This window comes from Molossus molossus, unplaced genomic scaffold (genome assembly GCF_014108415.1).
Source record: "Molossus molossus isolate mMolMol1 unplaced genomic scaffold, mMolMol1.p scaffold_m16_p_5, whole genome shotgun sequence".
Lineage (NCBI taxonomy): Eukaryota > Metazoa > Chordata > Mammalia > Chiroptera > Molossidae > Molossus > Molossus molossus.
Genome location: NW_023425388.1, coordinates 62,920,817 through 62,945,647, shown reverse-complemented (window position 1 = coordinate 62,945,647; position 24,831 = coordinate 62,920,817). Strand labels below are relative to the sequence as shown.

The 24,831-nt window shown below is 45.1% G+C and overlaps 1 protein-coding gene across 2 annotated transcripts in view; it reads right to left on the bottom strand.

The window, feature by feature from the left end:
• MYLK (myosin light chain kinase) overlaps window positions 1–24,831 on the bottom strand; it is a 178,591-nt gene that overhangs the window by 122,478 nt on the left and 31,282 nt on the right. For both annotated transcript variants that reach the window (XM_036242952.1, XM_036242953.1), the window contains exon 2: window positions 7,521–7,728. In XM_036242952.1, the coding sequence (XP_036098845.1) occupies window positions 7,521–7,728 (208 nt within the window). The remainder of the gene's footprint in view (window positions 1–7,520; window positions 7,729–24,831) is intronic.

Sequence of the window (24,831 nt, the reverse complement as noted above, 5' to 3'; positions counted from 1 at the left end):
GAATAAAATGGCAATAAATAAGTACCTATTAAAAATAACCTTAAATGTAAATGGATTAAATGTTCCAATCAAAAGACATAGGGTAGCTGAATGGATAAGAAAACATGCAGTACCAAGAGACCTACCTCAGAACAAAAGACTCATACAGGATGAAAGTGAACGGATGGAAAAAAAAATTTTCCATGCAAATGAAAAGGAAAAAAAAAAAACCAACAAAACAGCAGGGGTGCTAGCTGGTGTGGTTCAGTGGATTGAGCATTGTCCCATGGACTTGAGAGGTCCCAGTTGTTTTTTTTATCCTCACCCAAGGACATTTTTCCATTTTTTGTACAGATAGAGTGGTAGGGAGAGAGAGGAAGGGAGAGAAAGAGAGAGAGAGAAACATCGACGTGAAGGGACACATCGAGTGGCTGCCACCCGCACGACCAACCAGGGCCGGGGACAAACTGCAACCGAAGTACGTGCCCTTAGCGGGAACCGAACCCGGGTCTCTCTGTACCGCAGGCCGACGCTCCAACCGCTGAGCCAAACCGGCCAGGGCAAGAGAGGTCCCAGTTTAATTCCTGGGCAGGGCACATTACTGGGTTGTGGGCTTGATCCCCAGTAGAGGGCATGCAGGAAGCAGCCAATCGATGTTTCTCTCTCACATCAATGTTTCTTTCTCTCTCTCCCTTTCTCTCTCTCTAAAACAAAAAAATCAATAAAAACATATAAAATAATAAAGCAGAGGTAGCAATACTTGTATCTGACAAAATAGACTTCAAAGCAAAGGCTACAACAAGAGACAAACAAGGTCACTACATAATACTAAAAGGATCTACCCAACAAGAGGCTATAACCCTTGTAAACATATATGCACCCAACATAGGAGAACCTACATGTATAAAGAAAATATTGAGCCCGGCCGGTGTGGCTCAGTGGTTGAGCATTGACCTGTGCACCAAGAGGTTGCCAGCTTGATTCTAGGTCAGGGCACATGCACAGGTTGTGGGCCCAATCCCCAGTGGGGGGCATACAGGAGGTGGCCAATCGATGTTCTCTCTCATGGATGTTTCTATTTCTCTCTCCCTTCCTCTCTCTCTAAAAGCAATAAAGAAAAAAAAAATTTAAAAAGAAAATGTTGATGGAAATTAAGGGAGAGATTGACAACAATAGAGTCCCAGGAGGGGATTTTAACACCCTACTGACATCAATGGATAGATCTTCCAGACAAAAAAAATCAACAAGGCAAGAGTGACCTTAAATGACACGCTAGACCAGATGGATTTAATTAATATTTACAGAACATTTCATCCAAAAGCAGCAGAATATATATTTTTCTCAAGTATACATGGAACATTTTCAAAGACAGACCACATGTTATGAGACACAAAATAAGTCTTAATAAATTTAAAAAAGATTAAAATCATATAAAGCATCCTCTCTGACCACAATGGTATGAAATTAGAAATCAATTACAATAATTTAAATTAAAAAAAAACCTCAAAAACATTTAAACACATGGAGGCTAAATAACATGTTATTAATCAATGAATGGGTTAACAATGAGATCAAGGAAAAAATCAAAAGTTACCTAAAAACAAATGAAAATGAACACAAAACACCCCAAATCTATGGGACACAGTAAAAGTAGTCCTGATGGAAGTTCATAGCACTATAGGCCTTCCTCAAAAAACAAAAGAAATCTCAAATAAACAATCTAAGCCTACACCTAAAAGAACTAGAAAGAGAACAACAAACAAAGACCAGAGTAAATAGAATGAAGGAAATAATAAAGGTCAGAGCATGCGTAGCCAGTGTGGCTCACTGGTTAAGCATTGACTTATGCACCAAGAGGTTGTTGGTTCCATTCCTGGTCTGGGCACATGCCCAGGTTGTGGGCCCAATCCCCAGTGGGGGGCATGTAGGAGGTGGCCAATTGATGTTCTCTCTCATCAATGTTTTTATCTCTCTCTCCCTCTCCCTACCTCTCTAAAATCAATAATAAAAAAAAAAAGATCAGAGCAGAATAAATGACAGAGAGACTATAAAAACAATACAAAAGATCAGTGAAACCAACAGCTGGCTGTTTGAAAAAAATAAAGAAGATTGACAAACCTTTAATCAGACTCATCAAGAAAAAAAGAAAGAGGACACAAATAAATAAAATCAGAAATGAAAGAGGAGAAGTAGCAATTGAACCACAGAAATATGGAGGATTGTAAAAAAAAATACTATGAACAACTATATGCCAACAAATTGAAGAACATGGGTGAAATGAATACGTTCCTTTAAACATACAATCTTCCAAACCTGAATCAGGAAGAATTAGAAAATCTGAATAGACCAATTACAACTAATGAAATTGAAGCAGTAATAAAAAGAAAACTCCCACCAAACAAAAGTCCTGGACCAGAGGGCTTCACAGGCAAATTTTACCAAACATTCTAAGAAGAACTAACATCTATCCTTTTCAAACTATTCCAAAAAATTTAAGAGGAGGGAAGATTTCTAAACTCATTTTATGAGGCTAGCATTATCCTAATCCAAAACTAGATAAAGACACTACAAAGAAAAAAATTATAGGCCAAAATCCCCAATGAACATAGATGCTAAACTCCTCAACAAAATATTAGCAAATAAGATTCAGCAATACATTAAAAAAATCATATACCATGATCAAGTGGCATTTATTCCTGGGATGCAAGGTTGGTACAATATTCACAAGTCAATAAATGTGATACCTCACATAAACTAAATGAAGGATAAACCCCACATGATCATATCAATAAATGCAGAAAAAACATTCAATAAAATTCAGTGCTCATTTACAATAAAAACTCTCAGCAAAGTGGGAACAGAGAGATCATATCTCAATATAATAAAGGCCATATATGACAAACCCACAGCCAACATCATACTCAATGGGAAAAAAATTAAATTAAAGTGTTTCCCTTAAGATCAGGAACCAGACAGGAACGTTTTCTTTTACTATTGTTACTCAACATAGTACTAGAAATACTAGCCACAGCAATAAGACAAGATGAAGAAATAAAGGCATCCAAATTGGAAAGGAGGATGTAAAACTGACATTATTCGCAGATGACATCATATTGTACACAGAAAACCCTAAAAACTCCACCAAAAAAATACTAGGTCTAATAAATGAATTTGACAAAGTAGCAGGATACAAAATTAATATTCAGAAATTGGTGGTATTTTTATACATAATAATAAAGTATCAGAAAGAGAAATTAAAATAATCCCATTTACTATTGCAACAACAAAAAATAAGGTACTAGGAATAAATTTAACCAAGGAGGTAAAAGACCTGTACTTGAAAAATTATAAGACACTGAAGAAAGAAAGTGAGAAAGATACATATAAGTAGAAGCACATGCCATGTTCATGGATAGGAAGAATTAACATAATTTGAATGTCCATACTACCCAAAGCAATCTACAAATTCAATGCAATTCCTATTAAAATACTAATGGCATATCTCACAAATCTGGAGCAAATATTCCAAAAATTGATATGGACCCACAAAAGACCTCGAATGGCCTCAGAAATCTTAAGAAAGAAGAACAACGTTGGAAGTATCACACTACCTCATATCGAACTATACTACAAGGCCATGGTAACTAAAACAGCATGATATTGGCATAAGAACAGGCATATAGATCAATGGAACAGAATAGAGAGCACAGAAATAACCCCATGCCTTTATGGTCAATTAATATTTGACAAAGGAGGCAAGAACATACAATGGGGTAAAGACAATGTCTTCAATAAATGGTGTTGGGAAAATTGGACAGATACATGCCAAAAAATGAAACTAGACCATCAACTTACACCATCCACAAGAATAAACTCAAAATGGATTAAAGACTTAAATGTAAGTCATGAAACCATAAAAATCCTAAAAGAAAGCATAGACAGTAAGTATAAAATATACCCAAATGTTGAAAAATGTATAGTATCTCATTAGTACTTTCTATATTTATTATATGTTGAAATGATAGCATCTTGGGTATATAGGGTTAAATTTATTAAAATTGATTTCACCTGTTTTTTAATGTGGTTACTAGAAAATTTAAGATTACATATGTAGCTCACATTATGTTTCTATGGACCATGGTGTGCTGGAGAACAGTTCTGTGGCCCCTTCATTAGAGAGACAGCTCCCAGAGGGCAGGTACCATGTCTCTCCCTTCTCTGCGACCAATCCTCTGGAGGTTGGTAGTGTCAGGACTGGCTTCAGAGAGTCTTTCCAGGGTTTAGACTAGGGAGCATCTCACTGCATAAGGTCACGAATGGCCCTGTCTTTAAGATGCTTGTCCTCATGGAGGATATCACAGGATTCTTGGCCCTGGTTACCAAATTGGAAATCAGATGAGGAAGCTTCCTCCTCTACTCTCCATGCAAGGATTTCCCACTGGAAGTAGTTCTCAGGATGTTAATTCCAGGTCCAAATATTACAAGGCTACCATTTACTGGGTGCCTACTCTCTGTCAGACTGCAATGATACTAATACAACCCTGTGGGGTAGGCCATTAGCTCCAGCTTACAGAAAAGGAAATAAGATTCCAAAGGTTAGAAATTTGTGGAGCTCAAATCAAAGCCCATTTGACAACACTGCTTTCTAAAGTTGATCACTAGGGGGTCAAAAGACTGCACATGTGAATTATACTCTTTTTATTTTTCTTTATTGATTTTAGAGAGAGAGGAAGGGAGAGGCAGAGAGAGATAGAAACATCAATGAGAGAGAACATCGATTGGCCGCCTCCTGCATGCCCCTCACTGGGGATTGGGCCCACAACCTGGGCGTGTGTCCTGACCAGGAATTGAACCAGTGACCCTTTGGTGCATAGGTCGATGCTTAACCACTGAGCCACACTGGCTGGGCAAGTGAAATATACTCTTAATTCCAGGACCTCTGCTCTTTCCAAGTAAGAAGCATAGCAGAGAGTTGGCAAGAAGGCAGGTGGGCTGATAGATTCCCTTTGTGAGAGTTTGGACTAGCCTGGCACTGTAACAAGTTGTCCATGGAAGAAGGGACCAGAGTGGACCTTTCTAGGCCTACGGTCTATCGGGTGGTCCCAAACCACACATCAGCTGAAATACTGGCCTTTGATACAGAAGCAGAATGTGTACAAGGCCATTCACGTTTAAAGAGGCTGCAGCCTTTAGGCCATTCTCTCTATCTCCTAGAAAACACACAACATCTGAAATTGTCTGGGCCTTAGTCTTCCCAAATGAAAATCAAAGGGGTGGGGGAGGGTTGAGAGCCTCAGCCTTGTCATTTTGCTATGCCTCTCCTGCCTCGTTTCTGCCCCCTGTCCTGAGTATCACGACCTACTGAAATTTTTCTTTCTTAGTTGAGATATCAGATCTAACTTCCTCAACAATGGGAATTGGAAAAAAGGTTTCATATTACCTGGATTTTATATACTCCCCTGCACTCCTAACATACTCCACTCCTTTCAAAATGATCACAGAAAACCAGGGCTAGCCCAGGTTGTAGAGACCACTGATTAAAACACTTTATTCTGCAGAGACAGAGGTCCAGGGGTTGAAAGTCACACATCTGATTGGTAAAAGGTGGGACCAGAATCTTGGATCCCTGATTCATAATTACCCATTTTCCCAGCTCCAAACAGAATATCAGAAGTGGGGTGTTTGTTATAGGCTAAATGTTTGTGTCCCACCCAAATCCATGATGTTGAAGCCCTAACCAACATCTCCCAACCCCCGCCCACTGTGACTATATTTGGAGACAGGGCCTGTGAGGAGGTGATAAAGGTTCAATGAGGTCATAAAGTCAGGGCCCTCATCCAATAGAGCTGGTGCCCTTACACAGCAAATGATCATAGACACAGCTCTCTGCAAACCAGGAAGAGAGTCTTCACCAGAAACCAAATCCTCCTATGATTTGCTCTTGGACTTCTAGCCTCCACAACTGTGAAAAACTTAATTGTTGTTATTTAAGCCATGCATTCTGTTCTGGCGGCCCAAGCTGACTAATTCAAGAGGTTGAAGTAATGAAGTAACTTTTATTTGTGGGCCTCAACTCAAAGTTTGGGCACTAAAAAGTGCACAGTGTAGGGGAAAGAACACCAGAATGAGCCGAGACGAGGGCCACTCAGAGACTGACGGGGGCCACTTTCCATGTGGAATGCCCTAGCCCACAGGCACTTGAAGGTCATTGAAAGGAACAAGTCACTCATTTAAAGAATTTGGGGAAACTCCAAAGTATGCATGTTCTGTTCCGTGAAACAGTCTGTCCTCCTAAGATGTAGGGAAACAGGAAAATTATTAGCTCAGGTGCCCCTTGCCACCTTCTAGAATCTTCCCTGGCTTCCTTAATCCTCACATACAATGTTCCCTGAAATCTAGGTTGGGAGGAATGTCTTCTGAGAGAGGAGAAAGTGAGTCTGACCCTCTGGTGTATAAACCCTTAAAAAGGCCTGGAAGGGTTGAGGGAACCTCGTCGTCATCTGAGGGTCTGACAAACGCCCGTGTCCTCAGACACCAGGTCTTCGAGCATCAGCCGGCAGCCTGAACCGGACATGTCCTCACCATGAGGCCCTTCAGCACGTGGGGGATGCACAACAGCAAAAGAAACAGCTTTACTCACAGCCAAATGTATTTTCCCTGGAAGTTTTAAAGTGAATAGAATTTTAAGTATAAAGAAGGAAAAAAAAAAAAAAAGACAAAATAACAAATCAGTGTTAGCACATTGGTGTGTTTATCTCACTTTTTTTTTTTTTTTTAGTTTAAAATTTTTTTATATTGGGCATGTATTACTTTATAATGATGATAACAAATACTGTTCACTCATTCTCTCAATATTTCAGCATCTGTCATGAGCCAGGAGGTGCTCCAGATGCTGGAGACACAGCAGGGAACTAGATAAAGGCCCCTTCCTCCTAGAGCTTCCATTTAGCAGTGGAGGATGGAAGAGGTCATAGAATGTGAGTCCTAGAGGGGAAAAGTCGGGTGGAGTGAGAAGATGGAGAGTCCTGGGGCTAGGATGGTCAGAAAGGGTTTTCTAAGAAGGCGACATCTGCGCAGAGACCTGAAGGAAGTGAGGAGCCGGGTGAAGGGCTATGGAAAGAGCTCTTCCTTGAGACAGGAAGTGCAGGGTGCAGGCACGGAGGCCTCGCCCAGGAAGAGAGGGCCAGCGTGACCCAGTGGGTGAGCAGGCGAGGAGGCGGGAGATGGCCTGCAGAGCCAGGCAGAGGCCAGACCGGCGGGGCTTTGTAAGGAGTCTGGTCCTGTCTCCGTGTGAGGGGAAGCCATGGGAAGACTGGAGCGGGAGAGTGAGGTGATGTGCAGTCTGACGAACACTGTCTCCTGGGAGGCCTCCCTTATTCACAGGGACCACATTTCCCCCATTAGATGAAAAGGTCTCCTGAGTTCAGGGATGGAGGTACTTCCTCCTGTGGGTTCCTTCCCCAAGAGAGGGCTGGAGCAGGAGCTGTGGGCCTTGGGGAAGCGGACAGCTCCCACAGGGCCTCTCACCTCCTGGGACTCACCTTCTACCGTCAACTCCACTGTCACCTGGCGGGCACCACCACCATTGGAGGCTTCACAGGTATACTTCCCCTTGTCCTCCTCACGGACAGCATGAATCACAAGGCTGAAACTCCCCCGGATACCACAATCCAGCAGAAAGCGGCCCCCACCGGTGATGGGTTGCCCATTTCGGTGCCACGTCACCTGGGGCTCTGGGTAGCCCCGGACCTTCAAGAAAAAGAAGAAAGGGTGAGAGCTTATATGTAAGGAGTACTTCCTATATGCCCGGTGCTGCTCTGAGTCCTTTACATGTGTTAACTCATTTATCCTCTCAGTAACCCTTGAGGCAGGTACTATTTTCATCTCCATTTTAGAGATGAGGAAATTGAGGATCAGAGAGTTTGGGTAGATTTCCCAAGGTTTTAAAGGTAGAAAGTAACAGAGTCAGGCACTACACAAGTAACTCTCAAGCCTGCCTGCACATTAGAATTGACTGGGGGGCTCTGAAAAACACAAGTGCCTAGGCCCTACCTTGGATCCGTATCGGAATCCCAAAGGGCGGCATAAGCATGGGACATCTGGATCAGTGCTTCCCACTCTAATATGCAAATGAAACTTTTTAAAATGCAGATTCTGCCCTGCCAGTGTGGCTCAGTGGTTGAGTGGCGACCCATGCACCAAGAGGTCACTAGTTCGATTCCTGGTCAGGGCACAGGCCCGTGTTGTGGGCCCAATCCCCAGTGGGGACATGCAGGAGGCAGCCAGTTGATGGTCTCTCTCATCGATGTTTCTCTTTCTTTCTCTCCCTTCCTCTCTCTCTAAAATCAGTAAAAACAAAAAAAAAATTGTAAAAGCGGATTCTGCTTCTATAGGTCTTGGGTGAGACCTGAGATTCTGCAGCTCAGACAAGCTCTAGATGAGGAGAAGGTTCTAGACCCGAGCTGCCCAGTCCAGCACCACTCGCCACACGGGGGTGGGGTGGGGGTGGGGGGGTAGGAGCACTCGAAATGTGGCTCATCCTGAGTTACACTGCAAGCATAAAGTATACACTGCGTTTTGCAGACTTAGTATGAAAAAAGAAAGTAAAATATCTCAATTTTAAAATATTGATTACATGGTGAAAAGATAGCATTTTTGACATGTTGGGTTAAAGAAAATATATTGTTAAAATTGATTTCAACTGTTTATTCTTACATTTTTTATGTTGAATAAAATTTTATTTTATTTTAATTTTTTATTTATTGTTTTTGTTACAGATGTTTCTCATTTTTATTTTTACTTTTTAATGTGGCTCCTAGATAAGTTACATATGTGCCTTGCATGGCGTTTCCATTGGGCAGTGTTGCTCTAGACCCCTCTGTCTTTCCCTAATAATAGTAAGCACCTAACCTCTAACCTTTTTGGTTAATCCTCACCCAAGAATATGTTTCCATTGATTTTTAGATAGAATGGAAAGGGAGGGAGGGAGAGAGAGAGAGAGAGACATTGATTGGTTGTCTCCTGCACAGGGATCAAACCTTCAACCCAGGTACGTGCTCTTGACTAGGAATCAAACCCTTGACCCTTCAGTCTGAGGGCTGACATTCTAACCACTGAGCCGCACTGGACAGGGTGAGCACTAAGTACGTATTCGAAGTAAGCACTTTTCTAAGTACTTGATGCATCTAAGCCTCATATTGACTTATTCAGAGAAAGGATATTCTCCCAAAGAGAGAGAAATGTACAGAGAGATAAATTCTAAGGAAAGAAATCACTTTGAGTTTCAGAGGAAGTTCCCCAAAGGCCCTCAAACCCCTGAAACTCAACAGGCCCTTCACAATGGATTAATCTTCAGAGGAGCAGGGCTCAGACTGGCCCATAGATACACTGCCTTGGACCCAGAACTGGGGCATTTTAATAGTGGAAATGCACAGAAGACATCACAGAAACCTCTTGAGATAAACGACATTTGTGTTACAAAATACGGTAGCAACAGCTTTTATCCATGTGTCCACGCCAAGACGAGAGAGGATGACTATGGGTGAAGCAAAGCCAAAGTTCACTGGATGACCTCAAACTGCATTCACAATGAAAGTCCTCAGTGACCTGTCGCAATAACCCTCCACACAAGCCCCAGAAAGGCCAGACCGGATGCTGTATCAGCATGCAGAAGAAAGGCAGAGGGAGGTGGCGTGTGCATGCAGGCCTGGGCATCCTAACACAGGTAGTTCCCCAAGCAGCGCAGGAAGGAACAACTATGCTAGACGCAGCAGTGGTCATCTTTGGGCTGTGGTCGCTTCCCTTCCCAGGTGTGCAGCCCCCAACTCATCCTTAGACTCATTTCTCAGTAGCCAGGATGCAGATGCCTTCCTAGGAAAGGAGGTAAACAATCCCCAAAGTAAACGATCCCCTTTGGTTACTTTCAGTCACGCCCTGTGCCTTTTTACGAATCTCACAGGTCTGTCTCCAATCCTCACTAATCTGTAGTCAGGCCTCAATGAAAAACAAAACAAAACAAAACTCCAGATCGTTATCACCCATCTTATTCATAATTCTGGAAATAAGCAAACGTCTCTTTCCCATCCAAATCTAAGCTACACTCACGATGGAGAACGCCGGCCAGTGAGAGGATGCTTACGCTGAAGCCCCTACCCCAGGGCCAGACGGCATTGTTGGAAGCCACTGCAGCCTCACCAGAGCTCTTGTGTCCCATCTCAGGCTGAGGGGAGCACATCAGTTCTCACATCTATTATAATATGAAACGAAGTACTAACTATAGTTGTCTCTGGGTCTCTTCTCTTCTCTTTTCCTTAACTGTTATTCTCTGACATTTCTGCAAACAACACACCTGACTTTTGTAAAACAGAAAAATAATTTAAATGAAAATGTGCTCCTTTTATATTAGTGTGTCTACATAATGAATGTATAGCACAAACATTCACTAACTTGTGGAGGCCCTCAAGGTACTTAAATCTAGCAATGGAAATAACACTACACAAATAAACATGCATGTTTGAAGGTGACAAATGTCATGTACCTAAATACTATCATGTCACCTTGTGGCACTCTCTTGGCACAAATGTTCATGCAAAGGAATGTCAGACAACAATTATTCTGTTAAAGCACAATTCTCTTCTGGTAAAGCATATTTACAGGGAACAGCTATAGAAGGAAGCCCTTGATGAGTCTGGTCATGTAGTGAATTTGCAAATCATCATTATCTCCTCCACCCCATCAGGCAGGGCCAGCCTAACCTCCAGAAGAGGATCACCCAGCCTTCTGTGAGCTAGAGCACTGTAACGGGGCACAGGTAAATCATTAACTGTGCCAAAGGCATCCTTAGCATTCCATTAGCAAGTACTCTGCCCTACCCGCCCCGCAGCAGTGCCAACTCTAGTGGCCCATCAGTCCCTGAGGCATCAATGATTAACCGGGGACATTATCAGTGTTCTAGACCTCAGGGACACAGCTCCCTCTTTCCCTTCCAATTTTCCTCTCATGTCACACACACACGCACACGTTTACATCTGAGATGTCCTGTTAAAATGCATATTTAGGGATTTTAAATATGCTGAAACTGGCATCTCTCAGAAAGCTGTTGTTTGCACTGGGACTTCTGTTCACTTTGCATCTGAAGCAAAGGCAGGAGTTTCTGTGACCTTGCTCTGCTTCAAGGTCTGAATGATTTGCAGCTCCAGTTCTTATTCTCCCAATATGGAAAATACTTGTTCAACCACTACTTAACATTACGTAAAAATTATTCAACTTCCAGTAAACCCATTTTTACTGTCTGCCTACTCTCCTGGGCTCCTGGGTGGGGAAGGAAGAGAAGCCTGGGTCCACATCACTGGGATGCATGACAACAGCCCTGCCCTCCCTGGGTGCCTTATCTGCCTTCATCACAGGCCTTCAGCCAAGAAGCTGCAGCTGGTATTTTTACAGGCTGGTTCACGATCCCACTAAAATTCCACTGATGCTTTAGTTTTCACAGGGCCTCCATATACAGAACCTTGCTTCTTAGAACACCACGAGAAAGGGGTCTTGGATTGGGTTCCCCAGAAGCAGAGCCTGAAAGTGGGATTCAGGGAACTCTAACTGCAAAGCCTTAGCCAAAAATCACAGCAGCTGGAAATGGGTGTACCTGCCTGGTGAGGGGGTCAGGTGGGGGCACCAGCAGCATCTGTGGCAGCACACAAAGCCAATCACATGATTAACCCCAGAGGCCTGAGAAGTAGATGATTTGCCAGTGGTCTCACATGGGCAGGTTCAGTGGCAGAGTGTGGCAACAGCATCGGGCTCCAAGTTGAGTGGTTGTCTCCCTGGGCCTCACTGTACATGCTTTTGGTGAGACAACTACGGTAGAATCCAAAGCACTGGTAAGTGTCTATCTCTACCAGACCCTAAATCTCTTCTTGGTTAAAGCAGTATCTGCTCCCCACTTTGGGAAAAAGCAAAGGGTTCACAGAAGATATGGCCAGGACACACGCAAGTCTTGGCCATAGACTCGCTTACTTGTTTCTCAGAGCAACAGGCCAGTGCTATAGACTGAATGTGTGTGTTTCTCCAAAATCTATATGTTGAAACCTAACCCCCAATGTGCTGAAATCAGGATGTATTAGGACGAGACTTTCAGGAGGGGATCAGATCTTGACAGCGCAGCCTTTATGAATGGGGTTAGTGCCCTTGTAAAAGGGACCCTGGAGAGCCCCCTACCCCTTCTACCCCGTGAGGACACAGTGAGAAGACAGCCCTCTGCGAACCGGGACGAGGGACCTCACCAGACACTGCATCTGCTGGTGCTTTGATTTTGGACTTCCAGCCTCAGAACTGAGAAATAAATTTCTGTTGCTTAAGCCACCCACTCTATGATATTTCTGTTACAGCAGAAATACCCAAATGCTCTAAGACAGTCAGGACTGGCGTGACGTGTGTGCCTAAGACACCCTTAGGAGAGCCAGTGTGGTACAGAGAGGGGCTGGGGCCGGAGTCCTGGGCTCTGGAGGGGCTTCCTAGCCTCTTCGGGCTAAGGTCTCCCATCTCTGAAGTAGTAGGGTTCTAAATAGTGACCCACTTAGCTTCCATTGGAAGATTCTTTCCTCTCCTTCCAGACTCCTCTGGGTCCAGCCCACAGCCTCAGTGCCCTCTAATCCTCCATATGGGAAAACCAAGTGACCACAAGGAGAAATGCCCGTGAGCATGAATAGGCAGCCCTGACTTTTCACCACCATGAGTTTTTGGAAACTGCCCCAAAGAGGGTCATTTTAAGGAGAATCATGTTTTTGCCACAGTAACCACATTTAATTGGAGGTTGTGTTCTTGAACAAAAGCCCAGGATCAAATAAATCAAGGGCATGCCGACAACTTGTCATAAAAATAAAGATATAGTAACCATAACCCTTATAATAATTTAAAATAGTAAAGCTGTGCTCCAGCTCTATAAAATGTCCTCAAAAACCTTTATGGCCTCAGAAGGCCTTTAAAAGGAATGAGGGCTCGTTTTGTGTGCGGTGGATGGTGAGGAGGGAGCTGGGAGGCAGGCGGGCAGCTGTTGTTGCTACCTTACACCTACCTGTCGTACTTGCGGGACAGTTCTTCTGAGCCTGGTGCTGTCTTGAGGTTTACTTAATGACTAAAAGTGAGACATTCTTAAGGGCACTAAGCCTCTTGATATTTCTCTGACACGTGTAAAGGGCTTTCAGCCAGGTCCAAGTTGTTCAGGACAGGCCACCAGAACTGGGGCCCAGGCTAGTGCCAGGCTGTCTCCACAGCCCCTGCTCAGAGCAACACGGCTGCCATCTTCTGAGCTTGGTGAGGGGAAAAAGCGGGTGATTATGCTGTTTTTCATGCTCTTCGTGCCTTTTGTTCCTGGGTGGGCCTGCCCTGTACACACTGTAAGCACACACAGCTGCAGTGCCCAGCTGGGCAGGAGGTGCCACTGAGGGATGGAGGGAGACCAAAAGGAGAGAAAGCAGAATTGCGCTGAGGCTGGGGGGAAAACAGGCGGCTCTCTGGGACACTGGGGAGTTGGGAAGCTACACAAAGAAAGTATCAGCAGGGAGCTGAGAAATCCTTAGGCAGGAACAACAGACTCTGAGAGGCTGTCGTTAAGTATTTATTTGAATCTTGTTGAGTAATTGAATGGATGCTGGGGAAGGCTGAGCCTGGAGGAGGGGACAAGAAGGCCTGTTGGACAGATGTCTCCCCCCAGCTAGACAAAGCTGATGCTGCAACATGACTGTCCGCATGCTGACGGCCCCTGCCTGCCCGTAGCACCTTACTCTGGACTCTTCCCGCTTCAAGGCAGCTTCTTCTATGATAACTGCGTTGTGTGATAAATGACTCAAACAGAGCTGGCGATTTAAAACCTAAAAAACAATAGGGAATAAACCAGTGGTGGTGCTGCGGAATTAGCTGACAAAGAATTCTCAGTCCCATGTCTGAGTATAGGCTCACCCACATAATACATGGTCGTGGAGGCACAGAAAGGAGAATTAAAACATTAACAGCCCCAAACAAATTAGATCGCAAAAAAAAAAAAAAATGCCTATAAAACTTACATCACGGATACAGTAGAAGAGCGAAGAGTGAAGGGTGAGCCATGGGCATGACATGATCAAGCTTAGGGTCGGTGTCTGTGTCAGCAGCTGGCACACTGCCCACTGGACAGGCAGGAACTTAATCAAGGCTTTGAATAATCCTGTTGCCAACCGTCAAAAGCCTTAAATGAACCCACAGAATCCAGCAGAAAGAGATCATACTAGCTAAAAACAGCAATTAGTAAGAGGCTTAAACTGCTGGATGCTCCCTGCCTCTAGTCCAACTTGTGAAACAGTGAGCACGGAAGTGGCTCCACAGAAAACAAATTCAGAATATCGAGACCCATTCCTCCAACTGGCCTAAAATGCCACCGACATCTTCAGGGACAGACACTGGACGTCTCTCTGTAATCAGCCACTCTCACTTTTTAGGGCAAGTTTTCTTTTCCTGTGGCTCGAGACACAGATACCCCCACACCGTGACATCTGCAAGTCTGAGAACGTCTGGTTTCTCCCACTAAGAGCATAAGGCAGGTTATAAACAAAAAAGAACTGCCTGGCTGGTGTGGCTCAGTGGCTGAGCATCAACCCATGCACCAACAGGTCACCGGTTCAGGTCCTGGTCAGGGCACATGCCCAGGTTGTGGGCCAAATCCCCAGTGGTCGGCATGCAGGAGGCAGCCAATCGATGTTCTCTCTCATTGATGTTTCTCTCTCTCTCTCTCTCCCTTTCCCTTCCTTTCTCTCTAAAATCAATAAAGAAAAAAAATTTTTTAAAAAGATCTATTTCCTTTTATTTAGATTAAGCTTATCAATGCATATAACTTTTTATTTATTTTTATTTTTTTATCCTCACTCAAGGACATTTTTGCACTTATCTTCAGATAGAGTGGGAAGGAGAGAGGGGGGAAGAGAGAGAGAGAAACATCAATGTGAGAGACACATCGACTGGTTGCCACCCACACAACCCCAATAGGGGTCAGGACAGACCGCAACTGAGGTACATGCCCTTAGCAGGAACCAAACCCGGGACTCTCTGGTCCACTGGCTGACACTCTAACTGCTGAGCCAAATCAGCCAGGGCACATGTAACTTTTTAAATTCTTAATGATACAAGCACCTAAAAGCCTTTAAAGCAGTCCAACAGAGAAACAGAATTCGATGTGTAACAGGGAAGGTCTCACATAGACATTTTCTTAGTTCTTCCAAACTCATAGTTTTCATATAGAAACCAGTGTCCTTATGTTGGGATGTCCAGTCCCTGTGGGCGATGGTGGGATTCCAGCCTCACCAGGAACCTCTCTGCACAAATTCCTGGGGTTCTGGCTCTACCCTCTCACCGATGCTTCCAAGGACACAGCACCCTCAGCTGGTAAGGCTGGCCCAGGAGCTCGCTCTCCCATTTCTACTACCAAGTTGAGATATACTCTCAAATATATTAAAATATTAATAAGAGGTGTGTGGCATCACAGACATTTAATAAATTAAGTGCTGTGGCTTGGGTTTGGTTTGTCTTTTTAATTCTCTCAGGGTCCTCTGCCCACCTTTCCCAGTGTAAGCTGCACACCCTCCTTTGAGGGGCAGCTCCTGCCCCTCTCTACACCACAGTGAGTCTGGTGGGGTGTGACCGGGGCAGCTGCCTTCTGGCCAAAGTACCGGGGCTCCAAAAATGAGCATGTGATCCAAGGCGACTAATCAGAGCTCTCCCTGGCAATTTTAAATGAGAATAAAGAGAAACCAAACTGTCTATTTTCACAGGGATCCCAAGCTGGAAAGACATAAACCTGAAGCTGTCTGCAGCCATCTTCTCCCATCCCTGCCCCCCATTTTCTTGCCCACACCCAAGAAGAGGAAGCCATCTACAAAATAAGACGCGGCATACACAGTGACAAAGAGAAGAGGCGGAGGCACTGCCTGACAGAGCCGCGGCGGACCCCAGATCCTCTGTTACATGAGGCAACGGATCTCTATTGCTTACGCAGATGAAGCTGGCTTCTCTCACTTGCAAACAAGAGTTCTAATTCAGGAAGGTATACGGTCTCTGAAGTCAGACTTGCGTGTGGATCCTGGCTGCACTATCACTCACTGCCTGACCTTGGGAAAGTTACTTAACGTATCTATCTGGCCCTCAGTTTTCACAACTGTAAGATGGTATGATACCCATGGAAAAGTTTATGATCAAAGGAGATAGCACGTGTACAACTGCACGTTAATAAATTCTAAAGGTGAGATGTGTCTCTTTTCTTCAAAATCAACAACACTTTAAAATCAGGTACCCAAGAATCCATTCAGCTCCCAGCTTTGTTAACAGCGTGAAACTGTTGGTACCCTAAGAAATATCAGTACTGGTGAACTTCTGGGTTTGCTGAGTCTCATCTTACACAACTCACATTCTTATAGACGACTTCAAGACACCACGCTCTTCGATCAAATTCAACCACTTTTTTTTTTTTTTTTTTGCATTTATCTTCAGATAGAGCGGGAGGGAGAAAGGGGGGAAGACAGAGAGAGAAACATCGATGTGAGACAGACACATCAACTGGTCGCCACCCACACGACCCCAACTGGGGCTGGGGACAAACTGCAACCAAGGTACATTCCCTTAGTGGGCTGACACTCTAACTGCTGAGCCAAACTGGCCAGGGCAAAACCAACCACTTTGAGAACAACTTCTGCTTTAGCAGAAGTAACTGGCTTATTATTTTTATTTAAAGAGTAAACCCCATTTGAAAAGTAATCACTGTTTTTATGTAACATCACAAAGAACAATTTAAAACAAACATTCAGTCTGTAGTTTGGACGGCACCATCATTCCAATCCTATACCACCATGTGCACCTTTGAGACAGAGACTATCCCTTGATTTCTGCCTCACTGACTAATGCAGCCACAGAATTTCAAGGGCGTGAGTGAGTGTTGGAGAGGAAATCAATCTGGGGCAATAAATCTGAAATTCCTAGCCAGTCATAGTTGGACCTGAAAAGAGAGACATACCTCACAGGCAGGAGGGATGGAGCAGAGGGCTCCTCCCCAAACAACACACAGACCATTTGGCCCTGCCTCCTCACCCTCACACAGCACAGTCCAGATACCACTCTGAAACTGGGCACAGCTTGTACTGGGAAGGTCCTGTCCTAGGAGGACTCTCTGAGACCAGAAGGTAAGTCTGTTTAAAAAGTAGAGGTGGGTATAAGTAACCCAAGGGTCCCAACAATCCAAGAACATCTCGACTTGGTCCCCTTGTCTTAAATTCTGATTTTTGGTCTTTCCAGGCTGTCCTCTGACCTAACACCTGCTCCACATGTGCATCCCCACACAAAGCGTGCGTTCTGCTTGGAATGTCCCAGGTGGCAGGCTAAGACGGAGGGGGTGTGGGCAGGTGGGGCTTGGACTCTTCCACTACTTGAGCATCTCTGGGATGCTGGCAGAAAGTACCTGGCACAAGGGAAGAAAGCAGCCATGTGAGTTTATTACTTTATGGCAGAATGATTTCCCCAGACCCTAGCTGCCCAAAGGCCCCCTGATCTGCATGGAGAACCGTACCAGACAAGGAGTCCACAGTTGCTGTTTGTGCAATGTCAGTGTCTGACTGTCCACCAGGCTGGGAAGCACAAACAGGATTTCTTAAGTTGTTTTTATTCTCACCAAGACAACAGATATACATGGTCAACTGATACAGTAAGTTATAAAATAACAACAAAAGCAGGTCTCTGTCCCACCCACCCCACCCCAACTTCTACTTCCTTGAGACCATCATCTTCGACTCTTCAAGCCACTTGATCTGCTGTTCTCTTCCATATTTCTAAACAAGAGCTTTTCACAACTACTGTTTTAATCTTAAAAATTTTAGACATTATTTCTTAACTCTCTGCATAGATATGAGCTTTTAACTCTCAAATCTCCCTCCACATAAACCCTTGCACTACCCCCCAATAATTACATCATAATTTGTGTCAATGTGTCAGTGTTTGCTTCATTTTAACTGACTAGCTGTATAGTACACAACAATTAAATTTCTTGAACTTTTCATTATTCATGGAGTTAATAACAGTCATGATTTGAGTTTTCTTGTTTTTTGTTTTTTTTAAAGAACTCCAACTTCTCAAGAGAACTATAAAATTCTTCTCAGCAATGGTCCAGTGCATCAGATAATGAGTTCATTAGTGGCTTTTACTTTTCTCTCCTTTGGAAATATCCCTGAAGCATTCTATTATCCTCCTCCAGTAGACACTGGATGCTTTCTCGGCTCGATGCAGGGACTTTTTCACCCTCCTCTTGGAATTTCTTGGTGTATACACCATTTTGGTCGAACATCTCCTCCTCCAGTGGTTTCTTAAGAATAAATGAATAGAAAGCTAAAATTTTAACTCTGGAATTTATGAATGTGTCGATATCCTACCTCAAGACCCAACTGATAGTTTATCTAAGAATGGGATTATAGATGAAAAATTTTTTTTTTCTTCAGAATTTTGAAGGCAAGGCATTACTTTGTGACATTTGAAGGCAGCGCTCCTGGAATCCGCTGTTGCTGTTGAGAGGTATAATGAATGCCATGCTGATCCTGACCTCTGTGTGTGTGTGTGTGTGTGTGTGTGTGTGTGTGTGTGTGTGTGTGTGTGTTCCTTTCAAACTTTTAGAATCTCTCATTCCTCCGTGACGGTCTAAAATTTCATGATGATTTGCCTTCGTGTGGGTCCTTGTTCATTCATTGTGTTAGACCCTTGGAAATAGGTCTTTTCATTATTAGTATTGCATGTCATTCCATTTTGAGGAGTTTTTGTGTTTTGACAACTTTTTCTCCATTGTTTTTTACTATGTTCTCTTTGTAGAACGCCTGTGAGTTGGAGATTAGACTCACTAGACTGACCCTCTACATTTTTTTTCTCACTTATTTTCCACCCCATCTTGTTGTTCTTTCCAGATTTCCTCGATTTTATCTTCCAATCAGTCTTTTGAAGTTAGTTATTATTGTGGCTATCATTAACTTAAAACAAAACCCTTTCTTTTTCAGTTTTTCAAAACCATTTTGAATAATCTCCTCTTCTTGTTTAGTGGAAGCCACATTTTACCTCTGAGGTCATTTCTTTGAAGTTTTCCATTTTCTGTAGTCTGGTCTACTTAGTGCCTTTTTGGTTCTTTTTGTCTGTTTCATAACCGAGGCTTCCCTTGGACATCTGATGACTCTTCATCAACTTTTCATATATGTGAGTGAAGAAATTAAAAATTCCATGCACACAGGTGGGGACTTGTCAACTTGTCAGATCTCTGGCAGAGTGAATAGGCAGAACCCCTTGGTTGTCGGTATCTGTGGATCTCCTTCCCTGAGATGATCGGTTTCCACAAAGAAACGATATGTACTCTTCCAGTTTCCTGCTGTGGTGTTGGTGGTGGGGACACAAGGCCTGTCCACCGGCATTGAGGATTCTGAGGGAAGGCGGTGCAGGGTCTTATTTCAATATGCTGCCTTGCACTTAGCCCCTCTCCCTTTTGAATACAACACCTCACCCCTGCCTCCGCTGTGTCTTGTGTCCAGGAGTTGAGAGCTGGTCGAGTACAGAGAAACTCAATCCTTTCGGGCCAGAGGAGGAGCAGTGGCTTGGCACACGAGGTCTGGAAGGGGATCTGGGCCCGATTGCTGCTTATTGCACATACACTTTCACCAATCCTCCAGCTTCACTCCACAGCCCAGGCTCTGCAAATCCTTGATGTCTCCAGTTCCCTAGCCTCTTCAGGAATTTCCTGGCACACGCAGGCTCCCTTCTTCTTGTTGCCCACTCCCTTAACACAGGCAGAGTGCAACACAGAGAGCTGGAACCCAAGTCAGCCAATCATCTATGAGCTCTCCATCATTCATCAGTTTGTTGACATCTCTTAACTGCTGTTGTCTCTCTCCCATTCTATCTGTCCTCATGGGTTTATACGTTTTTATAAAAACTTATTTTAAGGATGTTTATTGTTTAAAAAAAAACCCTCAGAAAATAACATGTTGGCAAGGATGTGGAGAAACTGGAACCTCTGTGCGCTGCGGGTGAGAATGTGAAATGGTGCGGCTGCTATGGAAACCAGTGTCATGTTTCCTCAAAAATTAAACACAGGATTCCCATATGACCCAGCAATTTTCACCTCTATGTAAATACCCCAAAGGATGGAAAACAGAGACTCGAAAAGGAATATGTACACCCACGTTCTTACTAGCATTAGTCACAATAGCATAAGGGGGAAGCAACCCAAGTGTCCATCAACAAATGAATGGATAAACAGAATGTAACATACACATATAATAGAATATTATTCAACCTTAAAAAAGAAGGAACTTCTGATACATGCTACAACATAAATGAACCTTGAAGACATTATTAGGAGTGAAATAAGCCAATCACAAAAGGACAAATGCTGTATGACTACACTTATATGAGCTACCTGAAGTAGTCAAATTCATGAGACAAAAAATAGAATGGTGGTTGCCAGGGGCTGTAGAAGCAGGGAAACAGAGAGTTAGTGTTTAATGGGTACAACGTTTCAGTTTTGTAAGATGAAAAAAGCTTGGGAAATGGGTGGTGGTGATAATTTTACAACAATGTAAATGTATTTAATACCACTGAAGTGTACACTTAAACATAGTTAAAATGGTCAGTTTTATGCTATGGATATTTGATGCAATAAAAGAAATTGATAAACCATATATATGTGTGGATCTATTTCTGAATGCTGTTTTATCTCAATTGTCTGTAATTTCTCCATTTGCCATATACTACATTGCGTTTAGTACTGTAGCTTTATGTTAAGTATTCAAATGAAGATAAAGAAGTCTGAAGAAATATAAAACAAATCAAAGTCACTTTGATTTAAACATTTTCTAATAGCTTTTATGCACTAAGAATAAATCCAGTTAGCATGGCTCACAAGGCCCTGTGAAACCTGGCCCTGCTATTTCCCTCTCGCTCTGTCCTTGCCCACCGTACTCCTGCCACACGGTGCTTCTCTCTGGGCAGGAGATAGGGTGAGGACAGCAGGGTCTCCGCCCGAGTGGCTGCCAGTCTGCTGGATGACAGGGGTATGCCATCAACCAGAGCACATACAGTTAGTGCTGCCGGCACACAGACCAGGGTGGGGAGAAGCTCAGTGCGTTCAGAGCTGAGCAGGAGTCCCAGCCCACTTCCCACTACAGTGCTCTGCCCCGGGGAGCTGGGCTGGCCTGGCTGAGAGGACTGGGTTTGCTCTGCCCCGGGGAGCTGGGCAGGCCTGGCTGAGAGGACTGGGTTTGCTCTGCCCCGGGGAGCTGGGCAGGCCTGGCTGAGAGGACTGGGTTTGCTCTGCCCCGGGGAGCTGGGCTGGCCTGGCTGAGAGGACTGGGTTTGCTCTGCCCCGGGGAGCTGGGCAGGCCTGGCTGAGGGGACTGGGTTTGCTCTGCCCCGGGGAGCCGGGCTGGCCTGGCTGAGAGGACTGGGTTTGCTCTGCCCCGGGGAGCTGGGCTGGCCTGGCTGAGAGGACTGGGTTTGCTCTGCCCCGGGGAGCTGGGCAGGCCTGGCTGAGAGGACAAGAGGTTGCCGACCTTATGTCAGCGGCTCAGGGACCCCACACTGGGATGGGCTCCAGGAGAGGTGGACCGGGAAGGACTCCACAAGCACAGCAGGAGGAGCCCTGGGGCTCGTCTTCTCCTCCACCCCCTGTCCACCGCCGGTTCCAAGCGCACTGGAGCAGTTCTCTTCAGCCGCTTCTGCTGACTCACTGCTCCGGCCACTCCAGTCCCAGTTCTTGCACAAACTACTGTTCAGGGATTTTAGGGCAGGGCTCCAGGTGACACAGAAAAGACAGAAGGAATAAATGGCAATGACCCTCAAATAATCCTATTATGAGCGAGCCTGTGCATGGTGCTCCTCTGGATGTTTGGTGGTGGTGTGTTGGGGGCAGGGGAATGCCCAAGGGGGTTTGAGTCCTAGTGCAAAACAAAACACACATTTAAAGCAGATTTAGACATTCTAGGGTAAGCCATCAAAATTTCTTTTTTGAAGAAGCATCTGGAAAAATGGAGGGAAAAGCTGCCCAGTTATTTAGTAAAAACAAAACTCAAATTTTCCTTTCCCCCTCCTGCCAATGTCCCTTTCAGGGATCCAGGGGGCTGGGGCCCAGCTGAGCTGGCACATAGCATCTTCATCCCAGAGGGCTGGCCCTAAAACAGCAGCTGCAGTGCCTCCCCACTCCCCAACACCAGGTTAGTGGGCACAGCCTCAGCCTGACCACCCCTGGCTGGTAGAGGGGGATTCAGAGCCAGCCAATTCCCCAGAGTTACAAGAGATGCTCTAGGGCTTCTTGTGTTGGGAGCTTTGCAGCCCAATAGCCCTTCCCCCACCCCTAGGGTATCCCCAGTGAAAGGCGGGTAAACAGGCAGAAAGCCTGGGCATCTGCACTCCTTTTGCAGACACAGACTATAAGAAATTAAACAATTGCCACTGTGAGATTAAAGCTCTCCGTAACTAATCTGGTCTGAGGAGCCCGTGGGCGGGGCTCGGCCTCCGCCTCAGCGTGGGTAAACTGCTCAGACCACCCAGCTCAGAGCTCCAGGTGCAGCCTGAGCTGCTGTTGAGAAGGAGTGGACGTGCCAGCGGCGCCAGGGTCACCCTAAGCAGGGTCTTACTGAATTAAGCAAATCAGCTATTGTCACCTCCAGGCCTGAGGGGTGAGGAAGAGGAAGAGTGGGTGGGTGTCAGTCCCATGGGAGTATCAGAAAGCAGCTTGGGAGAACCTATTCATAGTGAGGGGTGGTGCTGTGGGGTGCCTGTGGGGTGCTTTCAGCAGATCGGGCTGCTGGGAGAGGCCCTGGTGGCTCCTGGGAAATAGCCTGGTTTGTACTCTGGGAATCGGAAGGATCTGTAAATCTGTTATGACCTTAGAGAGCCCACTTAGCCCAGAAGAGCTTAACATCTACCACCACTACTCCGCACTCAGGGAGCAGCCCCTAGACTCGGAATGCTGGAACGCCCCCTGCCGCTCGCCAGCAGCTCCGCACAGGAGCCACTTCGCTGACACTGGTGCCCCCACAGAAGCCAAGGGGAGCCAGGCCCGCCTGCAGCCCAGGAGAATGGGCCTGCCTGGGGCCTACGAGCCCTCGTCCTCAGCGGCAGGACACAGTGTGAGAGCACATTTCTATTTCAAAGTCATTTTAAATCTTAGAAGCCTTGCAGTCAGGTCCAGGGCCAGGCTCTCATCTGCAATGTCGGTGTTTCTCCCTCCCTCTTGCTGGACAGGGAAAAGAGGGAAAAACTAAAGCTGCTTGGCCCTTGGCTTCTTCTTGTTATTTAATTTTTTTTCTTTATTGATTTTAGAGAGAAGAGGGGAAGGGAGAAAGAGAGACAGAAGTATCGATGGGAGAGAACATCGATTGGCCACCTCCTGCATGTCCCCCACTGAGGATCGGGCCCACAACCTGGGCATGTGCCCTGACTGGGAACTGAACCGGTGACCTCTTGGTGATGGGTCGATGCTCAACCACTGGGCCACATCAGCCAGGTAAGCTCTCAGCTTTTGTTTTTTGTGTGTGTGTTTTTTTCCTTCATTGATTTTACAGAAAGAGGAAGTGAGAGGGAAAGAGAGATAGAAACATCAATGAGAGAGAACATCAACTGGCTGCCTCCTGCATGCCCCTCACTGGGGATTGAGCCCACAACCTGGGCATGTGCCCTGACTGGGAACCGAACCGGTGACCTCTCGGTGCATAGGTCGATGTTCAACCACTGAGCCACACCAGCCAGACAAGCCCTTAGCTTCTTCTTCTTCTTTTTTTTTTTAGTTACAGATGTTTCTCTTTTTTTATCCCATTGACACCCACCCACCCACCCCCGCCCCGTCCCCGTCCCCGGCTTTGTTGTCCATGTCCATTGGTTATGCATACATGCATATAAGTTCTGTGGTTTATCTCTACCCTCCTCCCTCCACCCCCTCTTCTGAGGGTTGTCAGTCTGTACCCTACTTCCACGTCTCTGGGTCTATTTTATTCCTCAGACTGTTATGTTCATTATATTGCACAAATAAGTGAGATCATGTGGTATTTGTCTTTTTCTGCTTGGCTTGTTTCGCTTAGGATAATACTTTCCAGGTCCCTCCATGTAGTCTCAAAGGATAAGAGATCTTTCTTTCTTACAGCTGCATAGTACTCCATTGTGCATATGTAACACAGCTTTTTTATCCATTTGTCTACTGATGGACACTTGGGCTGTTTCCAGATCTTAGCTATTGTAAATAGTGCTGCTATGAACATGGGGGTACATATACCCTAAGAAGTGTTTCAGGCTTCTTAGGGTATATTCCTAGAAGTGGGATCACTGGGTCAAATGACAGTTTAATTTTTAATTTTTTGAGGTAACACCATATTGTTTTCCATAGTGGCTGCACCAGTCTGCATTCCCACCAGCAGTGTATTAGAGTCCCCTTTTCTCCACACCCTCGCCAACACTTGTTTGATGATTTGTTGATGGCGGCCATTCTGACAGGTGTGAGGCCTCAGCCTCTTCTGAATTGATTTTGCTGCCCCTGGCAGGATCTGCCACCACCAGAGTAGATATATTAGCCACAGTGCAGGCCATGGCAGAGTCAGAATTCTCAGCTTCGACTGTCCAGCTGAGTCACCTGAGGGGAAGAGCCCTGGAACAGGGCAACACTGACCCATCTGACTCATCCAGGCCTTCTCTCTGGTAAAGACCCTACCACCACTCAGGGCTCAGGCTCCTGCCTCCTGGCGACAAGAGGGCCTAGTTTCTAAACATACCTGCATATTGGGTACTGGGGAGAGAGTTCCATTCCTAAGCAGGTAGTATTTATTA